This window comes from Pseudorasbora parva, chromosome 19 (assembly GCF_024679245.1).
Source record: "Pseudorasbora parva isolate DD20220531a chromosome 19, ASM2467924v1, whole genome shotgun sequence".
In the NCBI taxonomy this organism is placed as follows: domain Eukaryota; kingdom Metazoa; phylum Chordata; class Actinopteri; order Cypriniformes; family Gobionidae; genus Pseudorasbora; species Pseudorasbora parva.
Genome location: NC_090190.1, coordinates 11490829 through 11511401, shown reverse-complemented (window position 1 = coordinate 11511401; position 20573 = coordinate 11490829). Strand labels below are relative to the sequence as shown.

General features: G+C 38.4%; 1 protein-coding gene across 1 annotated transcript in view; it reads left to right on the top strand.

Annotated features, from left to right (window-relative positions):
• The first annotated feature begins 1400 nt into the window (after positions 1-1400).
• The window catches only part of triqk (triple QxxK/R motif containing), a 34994-nt gene continuing 15821 nt past the window's right edge, over positions 1401-20573 (top strand). The window contains exons 1-3 of the mRNA XM_067425823.1: positions 1401-1496; positions 9846-9917; positions 19465-19550. Coding sequence (XP_067281924.1) covers positions 9857-9917; positions 19465-19550 — 147 coding nt within the window. The 5' untranslated portion in view covers positions 1401-1496; positions 9846-9856. The remainder of the gene's footprint in view (positions 1497-9845; positions 9918-19464; positions 19551-20573) is intronic.

The following is a 20573-nucleotide window of genomic DNA, read 5'->3' as shown; positions in this document are numbered from 1 at the left end:
TGGCAGATTTGAAGCTTTTAGGCGGCCTGCACGGCGCAGACATCTTGGGACCGAGTCTGCGCAGTAGCGATTTCGAGACCGGAGTTGCGCAGTAGAGCGCAGGAAGTAGAGCAGGAAGTACAGCTGCGATATCAAAAGCCCGCCCACACTCACGCAGATGCAGAACAATTAATTATGTTGGTGTGAAATAAACAGTTATGGAAATGTAGAAATTAAAGCTAAAGCTCTAATCTGCTCCCAAAAATTTCGAAAAAAGTCAGTTAGTGCCTCAGTGACAACTTCACTCAGAGAAGCCGTCAGTCTCAGCTGTCAATCATGACGTCATACCCCCCGTTTTTATAGCATCAAATAACTAACTCAAACTAAACTTATTTTAAAAACGAACACTTGAAATGAAATCATCGTGATGATAACTGCCTTCAGTGACATAAACTAACTTTGGGGAAAAAATATTTGAAGTGTAATTTTATTATTTAGTTTGCCTCGCGTCCATTGGAAAACACAGAGGGGCGGCTGTACTGGGAACGGTCACCAGGGGGCGATCGAGGCGCGAAAGCTTCAGTAAATGAGAGGGAGACTGCAGGCTTGGTTCCGATGATGAACGAAGGTCTTACGGGTGTGGAACTACATTAGGGTGAGTCATTAATGGCATACATTTCATTTTTGGGTGAATGAACCCTTTAAGTAATAAAAGGATTGGTTTGTGTGAGAAACTGAACAGTATTTATGTATATATATATATTTTTACCTCTAATACGACACATGTCCGACAGCCTTCAGTGTCGATTACGATCACTTCCGGTAAGTGAGGTCAGTGTACACAATCTGCCCGAGAGATCATTCTCGCTTCTGCCAGGTCGTCTACATTGAACATTGACTTTTTTTTAACTCTCATAGATTTTGTTACCATTTACATATATTATTATGACTGACAGACTGCAACGCTTGAAGTTAAACATCTAGTTTTTTTTTATTTATTTATTTTTTTTATTGCCGTGCAGTGTATATGCAACTTGTATATACAAGATCAGGGAAATGAAGTCAGGTTGTAACTGTTACAATGAATAATAACAAGCAACAAACAAAAACAAAAAACATAAAATAAAAATAATAATAATGTTCTGGATTTGCATACATCAATAGACAGAGAAAGAAAAGCATAATAAGGTTAAGACATATGTTTGAATAATTCTTCATAATGCCTCAAAAAATATTCACTTTTTTTTTTAAGTTAAACATCTTAATTTGTGTTCTACTGAAGAAACAACGTCACCTATATATTGGATGCACAAGCAGATAAACATCAAATTTAAATGTCTGGGTGAACTATCCCTTTAAATGGATTTGACAAGTTGGGCTTGTGAGTCCGCCCACCTAATGACGTACCGACGTTTATTTGCAGGGAATAACTCGTGATTGGCTGAATCACGCATCCATTTGAAGTAGACGAAGCTGAACCAGGAACTACAAAGAGGATTCTTCTTGTCTTTTGAGTGGTAAGTCTATGTACTCACACACAATGCTCTCGTTTTGCACAGCTAAGAAATGTGCCTTACGTTTAAGATAGATTACTGACCAGCGAATCCAGTAAGCATATTTTTTTTAGCAATCTGTCGCGCTTCACAGTTCCCTAAAGAATCCAAACATTCGTGTTTGCTTTAGCGCCCGCCCCTGACAGTTCGTCATTGGTCGAACCTTTCGGTGTCTGTGTTGTGATTGGATACTTACGCAGACTGTCTGCTTCAGGTCACAGTGCAGGAGCTACACGCAGGATGAAAACTTGAAACATTGTAGAGCTGATGCAATTGCATTACGTGGCATTCAGATGAATAGGGAATCCATTACATGACTCTTTCTCAATAGATGTTATTATACTGAATGATTGCATTGCTTGCATCTGTGCCAATATGACAATTGTATGCCACATTGAGATTTGCATCACTGAAATTAACTCACATTCCGTGTAATAGCCTACTATATTCTGTTATGTTTAAATTGTATATAAGACGAATTTAGTTCAGGTTATAATTTAGATCCTAGCTGCACTCATGTAATATTTTGTATTGAGCACTTGGTAAATAAAACATATTGCTGCCTTTATTTAATTCATAAAAAAAGAAAGAAATGCCCAAGGTGCTTATTTTAATCTTAAATTTCTTTCAAACCAAGACCTTTGTAGTTTAGCTTCTGAAAAAGGATACTGGTCTCAATTCGAGTCTTCAAAGCGCTGGTACACATAGCCCTTGGCTATCTCTCTATTTGTGGATCGACCACAGCTCACCCAACTTTATATGTCTTTGGAGATTTATTATTAGTATACAAGCTTTATGTCAATTTTTTTTTTTTTTTTCAAAATAAGCCATTATTTAGTGTTGTGTGTCTGTTGGCTGGAGCATTTCTGTCTTGTGAGGTTTACATCAAAGTCTGAATTGTTCAACTTAAACAGTGTGACCCTACAACTTCCAGATCGCTGCATTGAATCATCACTGTTTTACAAAGCCTCGGGGTATATAGGCAGAAATAAGAATTATCTAGAAGATTGGTATGTTTGCCACTTAACAGCCCATGTCAACTTCCTTTAGTGGTCACACTCATTACAGAGGAAGTGTTTGGTCATTGTAGGATTGCAGGTCATGCCCCTGGGCTTGACTCAAACCATGTTGTGTAAACACACTAATGGTCCTCTTCCTCTGGCATCTTTGAGAAAGTAATCCATTCCTTTTTCTCCCACTTTGTTGTTGCATGTGGAGCCGTTGTAATTACATCAACTTAAAGTAAAGATTAAAGACATCAAACGTAGGATGCTGAGTCCGTGAGTCGACCCTTGAACTCATTTTTCAAGTTTCAGCACACACAGTCATGCCTCAAGAGAGGATGAAAACAGTCTTATAATTCTCTGCTTTCATGCACCTCTGCACTTCCTCCAGCTCTTCCCTGTTTTCCATGCTAATCAGTCTAGGCTCTTAGCACAGAGCCTGCACACCTTTCCTCAGGAGATCTCCGGTTTATGAGCCAAAATGGATCAGGTCGAAGGTCTATGGCTCGATTTCTCTGGGAGACAATAGGTCATAGAGGTTTAAACATCATCAGAAACAAAGACTTGCCCTTTGGCTCATGCACCCTTTTTTCCAAGTCTTTAGGAGAAGAAGCGGTATTGATTGCAAATAGTGTTGTGAGAAGTGCAGAATTTTGATAAAGAGCTCCCTGACCACAGAATAAAAACAGCTTATAATGGTGCAATGATGGCAAATGCTTTAATGCACTTAACCCATTACCAATTTCAAAATTCCTTGCGTTCTGAACTAACCATTATAACATACATCACAAGATGAGGTGCTTTTTCACTTCAGTTGCTATGGAAATCAATCTGAGATCTCTATCGGGAAAGTCAGAGTACTGAATATGAGATGAAGTGTATGCTCCTTTAATAGAAATGGACAATCTTTGCAGTGTTAATCACACTTAAACACCACATTGAATGACCAGACACATGCAGATACTAATACATCATGATTTTGGTCTTTCTTTAAATTGTTGTTTATCGTAATGTAAATTGGTCAATGACATGACGCTTTTTTTGTTTCATTTATTAAAAATAAAACCTAAATTAAATTCACAGTAATTTAAATGTACCTCTTTTAAATTATGAAGGTTTTTGATAGGTTTTAATATGTAATAGTTTTTAATATAGTAACAATTAATGTTGTCTGACTACCAGCATGCATAAAACAGAAAATTATATCATGCAATTTAACAGCCTGAACAAACCTTGCCTTGCCATAAAAAGGTAAAATTATCTGATATCTAAGAGTCTAACTGACTTTGACACACCATTAGGATCTGCAGGGGTATGTATATACACTACATTGCCAAAAGTTTTAGGAGGCTTGCCTTTAATAACCACGTTTCCACTGTTTGACCAGTGCTTGCCAGGGCTTTCTACTGGCTGGTCTAGGCTAATAGCCTCAGACCTGTAGCACTAAGCCCAAAACCACAATCCATTTCCATTGTCAAGCCTGAAGCACTGAAGGACTTCACTAAAACCCGCCCATAACACACCTATCTGGACCTATCTAACGTCACTCAAGTTTACCACAGTTTTACAATAATAAGTGATACATTGATCATAATCAATTAATTTGTTTTGAGATTGCAAATTAGTCACACATCAATAAAGTGGTATTTACTGATATTTCACTAAAAAAACATGACAGAGAGTTGTTTAATTTGTAGTCACAGGACAGTGTTTACATTACATTTAGAAAGAACGATCATTCATTTCTACACATTTTCCAACAAAATATGACTTGAGCAGCTTTAGCATTCTCTCCGGTGAAAGTCCCGTTATATTTTCAGTCAGAGAAACAGCGGAAGCTCCAAAAAGTTTCTTTATTTGTTGCTCGGAGTTGCTTTATTTAATGACATAGTATACAGTGCTAAATCTGGATATCAGACAGTCTGGTTTAAAGAGATGAGACGCACTGACATAAAATAAATACACGATTGTGATAGCCTATATGTATGTCATTTTTTTCAAGCGATCCTATTTACCATGTTTACTATGGTAAGGGTTAGCGCAAATTGTCTTTTGCTATCACTATATACTATATATCGCCTTATACAGTGATCAGAATCCACATCGGATCACAAAAAGAAGTTATTTCAAACACTTACTGCTATTTGAAAGTAAGTTTTGACTTAAATGCTGATGATCTGGTGTATGAAGTCAACCGCGCTGCCGGCACTGCCATCTCCAGTAACCACTCCTCAAGCCCGAGCTGGCCTGCTTTTGACCAAGGTGTTTGGCAGGCCAAAAAAACCTGGCCATCTCCCCCGAGGAAGCCCAGACGAGGCCTGATCAAGCCCCAGAAGTGACTGACACCCAATAGCACATTTACTTTTTACCCAACAGTGGAAATGCAGCTATTGACATCCGATTCTTAATCCGTAGAGTTTAATATGGGGTTGGAGAAACAAAACTTGCTCTTCTATGTCTTTATTGTCCTAGCTTTGTGCATTGGTGGGCAGTCATGTTGGAACAGGAAGGGGTCATCCCCAAACTGTTCCCACAAGTTGGGAGCATGAAATTGTCCAAAATGTCTTAGTATGCAAAAGCATTAAAAGTTCCTTTCACTAGAACTAATGGGCCAAGCCTAACCCCTAAAAAAACACCCCAACCAAAATCCCCCCCTCCACCAAACTTTACACTTGGCACAATGCAGACAGGCAAGTACCTTTCTGCGACCACCAAACCCAGACTTGTCCATTGGATTGCCAAATAGAGAAGTGTGATCTGTCACTCCAGAGAATATGTCTCCACTGCTCTAGAGTCCAGTGGCGGCATTTTTTACACAACGCTTTGCCTTGCACTTGGTAATGTAAGGTTTGAATACAGCTGCTCTGGCATTGGAAACCCATTCCATGAAGCTCTTCATGCACTGTTAAGCTTAAGCTAATCTGAAGGCCACACAAAGTTTGAAGGTCTGTAGATGTTGACTCTGCAGAAAGTTGGTGACTTCTGCACAGGCCGGTGCACCTCAGCATGCGCTGACCCCGCTCTGTGATTTTATATAGCCTACCACTTCGTGGCTCAACAGTTAACAGTAGAATTTTTAATAGTGAGGAAATTTTGCGAATTGACTTATTGCACAGGTGGCAACCTATCATTATACCACACTTGAATTCACTGAGCTACTGAGAGTGACCCAAGTGTTTGTAGAAGCATCTGCATGTCTAGGTGCTTGATTTTATACAGCTGTGGCCATGTATATACAGTGGGTACGGAAAGTATTCAGACTCCCTTCATTTTTTCTCTTTGTTATATTTCAGCCATTTAAAATCATTTAAGTTCATTTTTTTTCTCATTAATCATTAATGTACACACAGCACCCCATATTGACAGAAAAACACAGAATTGTTGACATTATTGCAGATTAATTAAAAATGAAAAACTGAAATATCACATGGTCCTAAGTATGCAGACCCTGTGCTGTGACACTCATTTATTTAACTCGGGTGCTGTGCATTTCTTCTGATCATCATTGAGATGCTTCTAGACCTTCATTTGAGTCCAGCTGTATTTGATTATACTGATTAGACTTGATTAGGGAAGCCACACACCTGTCTATATAAGAGCTTACAGCTCACAGTGCATGTCAGAGCAAATGAGAATCATGAGGTCAAAGAAACTGCATGAAGAGCTCGGAGACAGAATTGTGGCAAGGCACAGATTTGGCCAAGGTTACAATAAAGAATTCTATTGTTTCTAAGGCTCTAAGGTTTCTTAGAGCACAGTGGCCGCCATAACCTTAAATGGAAGACGTTTGGAACAACCAGGACCCTTTTTTGAGCTGGCCGTCCAGGCAAACTGAGCTATCGGGGGAAAAGAGCCTTGGTGAGAGAGGTAAAGGAAAAACCCAAAGATCGCTGTTGTTGAGCTTCAGAGATGCAGTCGGGAGATGGGAGAAAGTTTTAGAAAGTCAACTATCACTGCAGCCCTCCACCAGTCGGGACTTTATGGCAGAGTGGACTGACGGAAGCCTCTCCTCAGGGCAAGACACATGAACGTTTGCTAAAAAACACCTGAAGGACTCAGGATGGTGAGAAATAAGATTTTTTGGTGTGATGAGATATATAACTTTTTGGCCTTAAATCTAAGTGGTATGTGTGGAGAAAAATATCACCTGTCCAATGCAGTCCCAACAGTGAAGCATGGTGGTGGCAGCATCATGCTGTGGGGGTGTTTTTCAGCTGCAGGGACAGGACGACTGGTTGCAATCAAGGGAAAGATGAATGCGGCCAAGTACAGGGATATCCTGGACGAAAACCTTCTGCAGAGTGCTCAAGACCTCAGACTGGGCCAAAGGTTCACCTTCCAACAAGACAATGACCCTAAGCACACAGCTAAAATAACAAAGGAGTGGCTTCACAACAACTCTGTGACTGTTCTTGAATGGCCCAGCCAGAGCCATGTCTTAAGCCCAATTGAGCATCTCTGGAGAGACCTGAAAATGGCTGTCCACCAACGTTTTCCGTTCAACCTGACATAACTGGTGAGGATCTGCAAGGAGGAATAGAGGATCCCCAAATTCAGGTGTGAAAAACCTGTTGCAGCTTTCCCCTAAAAGACGTGGCTGTATTAGATCAAAAGGGTGCTTCTACTAAATACTGAGCAAAGGGTCTGAACACTTAGGACCATGCGATATTTCAGTGTGATACTGCAAAATGTCAACAATTGTGTCAAACGTTATGAGAAAAAAGAACTTAAATGATTTTAGCAAATGGCAGCAATATAAAAAAGAGTGAAAAATGTAAAGGGGTCTGAATACTTTCCGTACCCACTGTATATTTATATATACTTTGACAAGAATGAAATTATGACAAGACAAGGTTAGTTCAGGCTGTAAAATGATTCAACTCAACTCATATTTATGAATTAATAATTCATGATATTCATATTGATATAACAAAACCTTGAAACATATATTTACAGTTATTTTTGAAAATAATGCTTTAGGTGTGTACACTCAAATATATTATTACTTTTTACTTTATGGTTATACCACATGACATTTTTATTGAAACATTACAAAAAACGAAAATGATACAAATATTCTTCAAAACCTTATGAAACCAACATGAATGCAATTAATATCTTTCTGAGAACATGTCACATGCTTTAAAGTTTAAACTAGATTTCTAAAATATTTCACATTTATTATCTATATGTAACACAAATAATTTTCTACCTACAATTGATTAATTCAACATTCATATTTTGACCAGAGGAATTCAGAGCAATTCAAGACTAGTGTAAGGGTGGCTTGCAGGCATGGATAGACTTTCAAATAGACTCATGTCGCGGATCGACCTTCGCGTGATTGAATTCCTTGAAGTCCCTTGCCACCTCTGGGGATATGCCTCACATCAAATTTCTCTTTCTTGCTTCAAGATGCTTTCCATCTTACACAATCACCCATGACTTTTGCAGCAATTTAGGATGTGTTGGTGAACTCTGAAAGTGTAGTGTAGGGCTGTGCTTCGCAACTGGTGGGTCACAACTTGAAGAAAAGGAGAACAGCAGGGGGAAAACCTGCTGAGCGTCAACAGTTTAGTTGCATGTTCTTATCCTTAAATCTGTGAGAGAAAAAAATTACAAAAATTGTCCATTTTCTTAGTCAGCATATGTCATGTGAATATTTTATTATGCAGTTCATGTTAATATTTAGGACATTATTTCTGTACAATGAACAATTTTTATAGTGTTGCATTTTCGTTCAATGTAGACCTTTTTTTTTAATAAGATTGATATTTTACATTGAATGGCAACCATTTTTTCTATATAGGACATTAAAGTGTTTGATCAATCGCTTCATAGGACGTTTTTGGGGTTTCCATCCTTTTTTTATGGATTTAATTTTAATTAAGTTTGTTTAAATTGTTTTATCATTAAAGCAGCTTTTTAACATACTTTAGAACTAGACATTTTTTAAATAACCTGTTAAACATAAAAGCATTTTGCAATCATTTAAGACGTTATAGAACCTTTTTGACATTAAAGGTGCATGTGTAAATATTAGCACCATCTAGTGGTGATGTTGCCCACCACCACTCAGACCCTCCCTTTTGAATCACATAAGTCCCTTCCACACTGCGATTCCGGCAAATACACGGATAATGCGACCTGGCATTTGTTCCCGGGCCGCTAGATTTGGTCCATTCACACTGCCAGCGAAATACCGTAATATGTTCACTTTCACACACAACGCGTAACGGTCCCGGATCGAGTTGACGCGTGACATCCGGATGTGACGTATAATGGCAAGCGATCTCAGCTTCAGCGCGGATAGTAAGGAGCTCCGTGGTCTCGACTTGTGTCCAGTTTGCGCACATTTCTGCTTGTTTAATTTGAGTTTCTTTTGTGTACGAACACTTTCTGTGTTTAAAACACCGACTAGCTCTTCTGGCACTGCAGGGTTGTATTATTGAAAAAACAAGCTCTAAGAGTCGCACGATAACTACGTACACGTTGCGGCATTAGTTTTGGCTTTTGTTCACACAGCGCTCGTCCCAGATCAATCCCCGCAATGTTACTAGGGCCCCGACCCGGGTTCAATTCGGTAATCAATTCTGGGACGTGGTTGCTGTCACACAAAAGGTGACCCGGCAATGTTCCGGGAATATTGCGGGTCCGACGTGCAGTGTGAAAGGGCATATAGAGAAGGTGGCCGAAACAGGGCAAAGAAGCTGTACTGTCTATGCAATGAAGTCGTCTTCTGAGACGGCAGAAATTAGCTTGCGTTCTGTAGAGCAGTTTGTCCGTTTAGGGCTACTGTAGAAACATGACAGCGCAAAATGCCAATTTCACTGTAAGTGGACCTGCGGTGTATGAAGATAGAAAAGGCTCATTCTAAGGTAATAAAAACATAACGGTTCATTATGTAAGGTCTTTACACCCATTTAAAACGTAGTTATATATATTATATTGCATTTCTGTCTACCTTTAAGGGTTCTTTAAATTTGATTCAAGAACCCTATTCAATAATATTTTTTTCTAAAAGTGCTGAATTTTGAAGCAAAACAATTTGAGAACATCTGTTCTTTCTGATTTATTGTTGAGGAGTTTTTATCCATTAGGTGAGCGCTTGTAGAACGCTCATTCATTTCCATGTAAGGCAAAAGTACTACCCTTTGGAATTTTGAGTCATAAGATCTTTACTTGAGGACTGCAGTAGCATTTTATATGTGATTTCTGTAAGCAAACAGACATAAAGTTCTCTATGTTCAATGTTTTTGCTTATTATTTCCTCATACTTGGTGCATTTTTCATTCTGTTTCTCTCTCAGGTGAATGAAGGATGGGGAAAAAGGATGCAAGCTCTGTCAAGTTGCCGGTCGACCAGTACCGCAAACAGATCGGTGAGAAAACCTCTGCTTTCAGTATAGGTTTTATTTTTTAATATGGATGTTAGCAACCTTCATCAAATATTCATTCAGTGTTTTATTAAAGAGAGTCTGAAATGCGTTTTCTCCTTCATTCAGTCACCGTGATTATATTGCTTATGAATGTTATACATGAACAGACTTGATGATCAGAATGTTCAACTAGGAACAGGATGGTTTGACTAAGAAAAATCACACAAAAACAATCTATAGTATACTAATAGTAGCTAAACACGAAGACTGTACTGTACAGAAGTCTCTGAACCTCCTTTTGCTCTGACTTGACTTATGCTTTCTCTTAATTTAGCATTAGCTATAGAAGGAAACAAACATTTATCCACTATATGGCCTATCAATCATGGTAGTACCAGTTAGCATGCCAGCTGTGATCGTGGAAAGAACATGGGGTTTGTTTAATGACATACAATGTCAGTATGGCTGATAGGGGCTGTATGAAGAGAAACAGCACTGAAAACACCTAGCAAAGCTGTATAATGACATTTTCACAAAATCAAATCTGATTTAGCTGCTAAAATAACACAGTTTAAGGTGTTGTGTGTTTACACATTGGTTGTGCATGTAAACACACTGATGGAGCGACATCATTGTATAAAAAGAAATGGTAGTTTATTCCTATTAAAATCATGCCTTATTAAACTCAGAGTGAGTGTTCGTGTTTTGCTACATTTGGACTTTTAGCCTATTTTTATCCAAAATTCAAAATTCCTAGTTTTTGAAAAAAACATGTTTTTGTTGTTGTTGTTTTTTTGCTTAAAAAATATTACAACTAATTAGTGTTTTCATCAAAATACACCACCATTCAAAAGTTTGGGGTACTTTTTTTTTATTTATTTTTTAAAGAAATGTATACTTTTATTTAGCAAGAATGCATTAGTTTGATTAAAAGTGACAGTAATTTATAATGACAGACATTTATAATGTTGAAAAAGTTTTCAATTTCAAATAAATGCTGTTCTTTTGAGTTTTGTATTTATCAAATAATTTATATACATATATTTATTCATGAATATGTATATGAAGGCAGCACAACTGTTTTCAACATTGATGATAGTAAGAAATGTTTCCTCAGCACATCATCAGAGTGATTTATAAAGGATCATGTGATGTGAGATTTTAAAATATTTAATATAAAATAAGTATTTTCATTGAGGCCAACTTGAAGCCATTGTGAAATCTGAGTGGGAAATCGTGTGGATTTCTATGAAAATGACTTTTCGCCTCTTAATATTTCAAAGAATATTAACAAATATATTTTCACAGAAAATGTGACCTCAACTTTTGGACTTTTACTCTGAGTAGCATTTAGTCCAGTTGTATCCTCCATTGCACATCGGGACGTTCTTCATTTTCATTGTAGGGTTGAGATATATGGAGACTAAAATGCATTTTTGGCACTAAATGATGTCTTTTTTTCATTGGCACATCACTGATGTAATTTGCAACCCGGTGCACGGCGATATCATCTCTCCGCCGGAAGAACCTGTCTTAAAGACATGATTTTATGTGAGTTCATATCGCACCCTTTAGTAGGACTATTAAGCTTGCGTTTCTCCGTCACCTTGCCTTATTGTCCCTGTGCTGCATGACTGTGCTGACAACATAACAAGCTGAACTCCTGCTGGAGCCTGCGAATCTCAGACATATCCCATTTTGTTTTCTTTCTTTTGCATCTCATCAATTCAAAGTCGTAACAGCAGGTTGTGGACAATTGAGTTTCCCCCCCAGTCCTCCCTCTCTTTCCTTCAGTTTGCTTTGAAAAGAAATCTATATCAGCCTATTTCAGAGAATCGCTGTTTAACAAAAAGAGAAAGAAGCCCAAAATAGCGCAAAGCAGCACAAAGGGAGAATACACATCGTAATTTGAGATTGTAATGGGAAGGTAATTTCTATCCTGACAGGTCTTGCTTTCTTTCTTCTTCTTTTTTTTTTTTTTTAGGAAGAAAGCTTTTGTGATGTCAAGTACCTTGTAGGGCTGCTGTAGACACAGTGACTTTAAATACTGTTATTAAGCTGCATAATGGACTCCAGAGAGCTGTCAACCACCAAAAGAGTTCCTCAGGTCTGTGTGGTCATCCCCCCTTGAGTCAAGATCATTCACACCATCCTCTCTGCCTTTGTCCAGCAATTATTCGCATGACCAAACACTCAGACACATCCCTGCCTATTAACTCTCTCTGTTTGTGATCGTTTTAGTGTGAATGTGCACTGATCTGTATATAGTCTTAATATCTCTGTGATTTGATGTTAGGGCTGAACGGATCTTGCATGATACAGATCTTCTAAGTTTACAGTGGTCATCACAATCAGTGCTTTTAGCTGCTGTTCAAAACTTGCCACAGCTTGTGGGCAAAGGTTACACTCGCTCCCTCTGAACAGACGGCATCGGCGGAAAAGTGTGTCTCTGTTTTGTGTGGAATGAATTGTTTTATTTACAAAGACAGAGTCTTTTTTACTCTGTGCTCTCCGAGTTCATGTGCAATCTGTCAGTGCTGGATTCAAGTTTGGCACATGCCAGCACACTAGTGTTTGGCATGAAAAAAAATCTGTATTTTTCTTGTTTAGTTTTTTATGCATGTGTCATTGTGCCATTTTATTTGTGACTTTTAATTATTGAATTCTTTACATTTTTGTCTTCATTATTTATATAAGGTATTATTTCACAGATTTTTCTATTATTTTTCATTGTAGAAAAATGAAAAATATTCAGACCCTTGGAGGGAAACAAACCCTTAGACATTGAAGGGTACATGTTTCTCCAATGCTCAGATTAGTGGTTAATCAATATGGGGTTTTAAACGTATGCACATCGTTGCCTGTAAAATTTAAAATTTAGTTAAATCTTTGGCCGTGTGATACTTAGAAAAAATAAGCCTTCATGAAACATGAACACAACAAATTTCTGTATAAATCTGCTCATATTTTCACTCATATTTTGTGCCAATTAATTATAAGCAGAATTTAATTATCACATGAATATACACTGAAGAGCCGAAACATTGTGGGGGAAGTGAATGTTGTTTATCATCTCCTAACAAGGCCTAGCCTAGAAATCTAGACGCACCCTAGCGGCAGAAAATCTAATTTGCAGGCAGGGTAGTCTAGCAACTCTCCACTGGATTGTGAGCTGGAAAATCCAAACTCTACTCAGGCCAATCACATCGTGTCTAGAGTCGGTGGGCGGGCTTAACATGACGGCAAAGTTGAGTTCTACTTGTAAACAAAGAAGCTGGCGAACAGCGTTTTTTCGAATTGGCTTTGGCCACGATTCTGGAAGACTTGTTGTTAAGCTTTTCTTTGAGAAATGAACAAATAACGGCACTGAAGTCATTCTCAAGAAAGGAAGATGTGTTCGGAGTCTTGCCGACCGGATACGGTTAAAGTTAAATCTGTCGACTAGCTCCGCTTCACCTTCGTTGCTCTGGTTGGTTGTAGCGTAATACTATCATGTGCAGAGTGGATTTGAAAGACAACAGTTTATCCCGCCTCTCGGATTGAGCCCTGTCAATGGTGTGTTCCCAGACCCAACATCTTGATGTGGGTCTGGCTTGTCAAGCTAAACATTGCCACATATTAAGGTAGATTAGATGGTAAGCAAACAATCACTTTTTGTAATCAATGTGTTGGATGTGGGAGAAATGGGGAGGAATAAAGCTTTGAGCGACTTTGACAAGGGCCAAATTGTTTGGGCAACGTGACTGTGTCAGAGTTTCTCTGAAACGGTAAGGCTTGCGAGTTGCTCCCGGTCAGCAGTGGTGAGAATTTACCAACAGTGTGTAGCAAAACACACAGACAATCAGAGAACCTATGATGATGACCCCTGTCCTCCTTCGAAAGCACCTACAAGAGGTACGCGAGCATCAGAACTGGACCTTGGAGAAGTGGATGAAGGTTGCGTGGACAGCCGTGTATGTGGGAGTCTAATGCTCTGGGCAGTGTTCTGCTGGGAAACCCTGGGTCCAGCCATTCATGTGGAAGTAAATTTGACACATGCCACCGACCTAAGCATTGTTGCAGACCAGGTACACCCCTTCATGATAATGGTGTTCCTTGATGACCTTTCAGCAGGATAATGTGTCCTGAAACACTGCACAATTCATCAGGAATGGTTTGAGGAACATGATGAACAGTTTAAGATGTTGTCCTGGACTCTAAAATGAGCATCTGTGGGATTTGCTGGATGAACAATTTGATGCACGGTGGCTCCACCATGCAACCTACAGGACTCGAAGGATCTGCTGCTGATATATTGGTGCCAGATACCACAATACACCTTCAGTGCTCTTGTCTTATAATCGGGTTGTCTTATATTTTTGGAACATAAATAGGGTTGAATGAGAGGAAGTTCATATAGATATTAAATATGCCCAAAATTCTGATGTGTTTGATCAGACACTTATCATTTCTTTATCAAGTTATTTGTTTGTTGGAAAAATTGGGATTGCAATCTTATAACTGGAATAATTGCAGAAAGCTTTTCTCCACTCTCAAAAGAGCTTGTTTTCTCCCATAATGAAATGCAATTTGTGAATTAGCTACATCATGTTAGATAGAAGGGGAATCTGTTTGTGTATGCGTCAGATGCTGCGTCCGAAATCGCATACCCTTTTGAGTGGGTACTTGAATAAGTAATTACTTCACAACTGCTAAAAGTATGTTCTATATATTATGAATGTGTGTAGGATGAATTTAATCTAGACATACTACTTGTTGCCACTGGCCATGTTGTCTTTATCATGTAACCAGCCAGCATCAGTTTCACAGCCATTCATAAATCTTCTCCCATGGCCTCATGGAATAGTAAAGTGTATACATTCACACTTCTGAATCCTGCCGGAAGAAATAGGTCGTCCGGGTACTTTGAATGAGTGCTGTGAATTCTGACGTACTACTATATAGTAGGGAGGTATGCGATTTCAGATGCAGCCATGAATTTTGAAATGAAATCAGCTGCAGCAGTTTTGAAAGGCACCTTTGGCCCTGTGGGTTGATTCTTGTCATTTTCCCTGTCAACATCTGACAGCACAGTGTGTATGGTGGAATCATGCCGCTCAAGTCCATAGGAAACTGTGGCACATTATATTAGAGAGCCTTCACTCACTTTTGGATAACAAGTAAAGGGAGGTTATGCTCTGCGGCAATGCAGTTGAATGGTGATTAATGAGTGAAGGTGCGTTCAAAGCCCGCCTCTGTATCGCAGGCCAATTTGAGCTCAACAGCGGTGAGGCGGCAAAGCCAAGAAGGCCAGTGAGTCGTCATAATCAGCGAGTCCTCACGCAGAGAGAAACGCCTCATTGAACTCGATGGAGCACGATTCGGAGTACTGGCAGGGCCACAAAGTCTCGCTATATAAACAATTTATTTCAAACTCTGATATGATTACAATTAACTATTCATTTGGAACAGATGGCTGAGGCTGTTTGTTGTGGGTATTTACACCACAACAGGAAGTTTCAAGAAAAATAAGACACACACCTAATCTGTCCCAGTTGGCTTGGAACAAAACGAATTTTGCTTTCCACACCGTGTAAAATCTCTGCAGGTGCGAACATAAAATGCTGTAGACTCTGAGAGAAGGAGAAAGACATATTAGGAGTGTTTTGAAGCTGACATAATTCCGTTTTTGCTGTATAAAGCAGGTTAAAATGGAAAATGCTTTTATTTATTTGAAAAAAGATAATCTAGGATTGACACTTCTATAATCTCCGCCCCCTGGCTACTATTGCTACAGAACCCCATAGGAATTTGTTAATCGGTTATTATCTTGTTAAATATTAGGTCTACAATTAAATGACACCACTTAGTGTATCACTAAAGTAACCCAACAACCCAAATCATTATTTTCTGAAGTGAGAAATGTGTATCTTAATAATTATACATGATTCAAAACAAAAATTAAGATAAGATTTTTATTATTGTAGTCTAATGAAGATTTATTTATGTAAAAAAAAAAGAAAAAAAAAAGATTCTGCATATGTTTAAAACTAAATAGCATTGACATTATGGCATTAATCAAAAACATTGATTAATCACGAGTAATCAGAGAGCAGGGTCAGCACATGCTGAGGTGCACAGTGTGCTGAAGTCACCAAATCACCAGAGTCTATAGCTACAGACCTCCAAACTTTGTGTGGCCTTCAGATTAGCTCAGGAACAGTGCGTAGAGATCTTCATGGAATGTGTTTCCATAGCTGAGCAGCTACATCCAAGCCTTTTATCACCAAGTAGTTTACAAAGCGTTGGATGCAGTGGTGTAAAGCACGCTGCCACTGGACTCTAGAGCAGTGGAGATGCGTTCTCTGGAATGATGAATCACGCTTCTCTGCCTGGCAATCTGATGGATGAGTCTGTCTTTGGCAATTGACAGTAGAAGGGTACTTGCCTGACTGCATTGAGCCATGTGTAAAGTTTGGTGGAGGGGGGTTATGGTGGGTTTTTTTTTTTCAGGAGTTGGGCATGGCCCCTTAGTTGCAGTAAAAGGGACGCTTTAGTATACCAATACATTTTTGATGCTTTCAACTTTGTGGGAACGGTTCGGGGATGGTCCCTTCCTTCCAACATGACCAGTGCACAAAGCAAGGTCCATAAAGACATGGATGAGCGAGTTGACTGGCTTGACTGCACAGAGTCCTGACCTCGACCCGATAGAACACCTTTGGGGTGAATTAGAGCGGAGACTGCGAGTCAGGCCTTCTCATCCAACATCAGTGCCTGACCTCACAAATGTGCTTCTAGGAGAATGGTCAAAATTTCCCATAAACACACTCCTAATCCTTGTGGAAAGCCTTCCCAGAAGATATTAAACCATATGGATTAAGAATGGGATGCCATTAAAGTTCATGTGCATGTCAAAGCAGGGGTCCCAAAATATTGACCACACACACACCAAGTCTTATTTAATTATCTATTTTTGCATACTCCTACTATTTCATTTAAAATGATAATTTTTAGATCTTCCATAGACATATATTACAATAGAAAGCTTTGCTGATAATCTGTCAAACAGCAATCCTTGCTAAGATAGGATTGGTCAGTAATGTTTTTTTCTGCACGAATGATTGGCATTAATGCCCTGCAGTCCTGTCCCACAGAGACCAAACTAAGAACTATTCCAGAAGTCTCTGCAAACAAAAACACTGTTCATTATTTAACAGCTCAGTGTGAACCAAGCTCCATCTCTCTTCATTCAGCACTGGAACAAAATAGCAGGATGTTTATCTCTGATAATGGCATCTTGCAGGTCCGCGTCGCACACAGAAGGTGCACCATAAGGCAGGAGAGACCCACGAATGTCCCTGGGGAGGGGTCAGTGTCTAGCTTAGGCATCTGAGAGTATCCAGCCCGGCAGTCTGCAGTCTGAAGATGGATAAGGACACTCTCTCTTTTCCCCCACTCCATGTAAATAAGTCTTAATGAGGCAGGAGTTGCACTTGAAACGGCCCCTGTGTGTCAACAGCTCTCACGGAGACCTTGAGTCTGACCCGGGTCTGCCGCAGCCCACAGGATGGCCCCCTCCTTTACTCACCAAGCTGTTGCCTTCCCACTTTTTTGCTTCTTTTCCTTCGTCTGTTTGTTTCTAATTAGAGACACGACGCTCCTCGCACACCTTGCACACATACGCTCCAGGTGGCCACTTTGCCTGGCGGGTTCATTGCAGTGAGATTGCCTGATGATAACTGCCACTGAGGTGAACTAGTGCACTCACGATTTTCTGTCTGTGTTAACAAAGTGAAGTAGCACTGCTTACTGCATACTATGATCTCTAACTGCCTACTACTTTTTTTTTAAAATATGCTGTAAAACAGTATTCATTAACGGGTAAATGACAAATAAGAGCTTCTACAATAAAGAAAATGATTCATTTTTAAATCACACAAGTTCTTAAAAATGTCCATGTTGGTTTCATAAGTTTAAATTCAAAAAGTTTAAATTTAAATTCAAGTTAACAAAAAATAATGTAATCAGTACAAAGTAATAATAAGCAATAAAAAGCAATGTAAAAACAGGGGTCCCAAAATATTGACCACACACACACACACACACATGTTGGTCTATGTGGTTTACAGGGACTCTCCATAGGCGTAATGGTTTTTATACCGTACAAACCGTATTTTCTATCCCCTTACACTGCTCCTGCCCCTAAACCTACCCATCACAGGAAACATTCTGCATTTTTACTTTCTCAAAAAAACATCATTTAGTATGTTTTTAAGGCCATTTGAATTATGAGGACATTTGATATGTCCTCATAAACCACATTTATAGTGTAATACCAGTGTAATACCCATGTAGTTATACAAATTTGTGTCCTCATAAACCACATAAACAGGCTCACACACACACACACACACACACACACACACACACACACACACACACACACACACACACACACACACACACACACACACACACACACACACACACGAGTCTTATTTAATTATCTTCTTGTGGTTAAAATGTTTAATAGTAAAAAATGTTTCCTTATGACAAGTACATGTAAGTGTGTATACACATCTTAATCTTTATATTCAAAAATGTTTTTACATGTATTCTAGTATTTAGTTTTACAAATATAATTAATTATTCATTCATAAATATTACTATTATTATTATTATTATTATTATTACATTTTTAATATTAATATCATCAATATCATGCGTCACACTACATGGCCTTGATTTAGCTGACTTTCAAATATTAAGCAGCAGATTTGTTTTTTGATTTGAGTTTTATTAATTATGCCATACTACTTTTCTTCTGAATTTCAGGTATTCATTTCATTCTTTTTTAATGATTTTTTTTCTACATTACAATAGCAGTGATTGTTTTTTGCTTTTATTTCTGAAATTAAAAACATATTCATAATGTAAGAGGTGTCATTGCAGTTATGAAAGCATTTTATTGTATTTTTGAAGAAATGAATGATTGATAAGACAAAAACAAATCACGTCATTGACCCTTATACAACAGTAAACGCAATATTCTTGTCACATGACTGCTCTAATATTGCATCATGTTATGAAGAAAGTTACCATCAGAAAAATAAGAACATTTTTAATCAGATTATTTGTAAAAACGTCTTGGCTCTTGCATGTCTATTCCAGTAATTCAACAATTAATGTGGAGTAAAAAAGAGTTTGCGATTTAGTCTGTCTTTGTGTATTTAAGATAAATCAAGTTTAAAGCCCTGCATAAATTAAAAACTGATTTGTCTTATATAAGGTGGTACAGAAGGTTAACAGCCTCATATTAAAGTATGTTAATATGGGTTAAAACAGGCAAATACATTAAAGCCAACTAAGGATGTTTCAGTAAAATCCATTAGTTTAATGATTCATAATAGAAGGTTGATGAAGACGATTGCACATGCATTATATTTGTTTTATTAAAACATTATTTAGCTGTTAAATGAAAAAAGCTTTCAGCCTAACTCAAAATGCAAATGTAACTCCATTGTCACATGGTAGAAATGACCTGTGCGCCTCATTCTCTCTCTCTCAGGAAAACAGGATTACAAGAAAACCAAGCCGGCGCTGCGAGCCACTCGGCTGAAGGCGGAGGCGAAGAGGAGTGCTCCGGGAATCAGGGTGAGATGGCTGTCTTTCATTCTCATTACCTCCCCCTCTATCCCAACTGATCCCTCTCTCCCCCATCTGCCAAACCACACACACACAAGCATTATTCATCACACCTCTCCAACCTGAGAGCAACTCAAGCAGTCTCCATATTGATGAGGCAGAGAAGAGCGGTTTGACTCTCCGAGGACTAGCTCTCTTTCTCCCTTGCCATCTCCATTGCTTTCTCTCTATTTTTCTTTTTTCCTCAGCTGTCAGTCCGGAATAATAATTGAGAGTTTGAGGAAAAAGCCTTTTTATTCACCATCTTTGTGTGATTTTCATTTATTAGCGTTAGTGGTTTGGTCAGGCGTATGTAACTGTTACCATTGCTCATACTGGTAATCTGTACTGGACATTTGCGATATGGACATACTACCTTAAATACCTGACAGTTACATTAGTAAGTGATCAAACTTGTGATTTCCTAAAAAGTTTATGTTCACTGTAAAAACTGTAAAAAAAGCAATGTAAAAAAAATATTGTTAGTTTAACTTAAAGGGTTAGTTCACCCAAAAATTAAATTGATGTCATTAATGACTCACCTTAATGTCGTTCCACACCATAAGACCTCTGGTCATCTTCGGAACAGTTTAAGATATTTTATATTTAGTCCGATAGTGTATCTAAGTGTATGCACACTATACTGTCCATGTCCAGAAAGGGAATAAAACGTAATCAAAGTAGTCCATATGTGACATCAGTTGGTTAGTTAGAATCTCCTGAAGCATCGAAAATACATTTTGGTCCAAAAATAACAAAAACTTTATTGAAACCTCAAATAAAGATTCAAACATTTATGAATCGGCGTATTAATTCATGATTCGGATCGCCAATGTCACGTGATTTCAGCAGTTTGGCAGTTTGACACACGATGCGAATCATGAATCAACCCGGTTATCAACATTCTTCAAAATATCTTGTTTCACAGAATAAATAAAGTCTTCCATGTTTTGATTTTAGGAAAATTTATATTTTTAGGTTAATTATCTAACT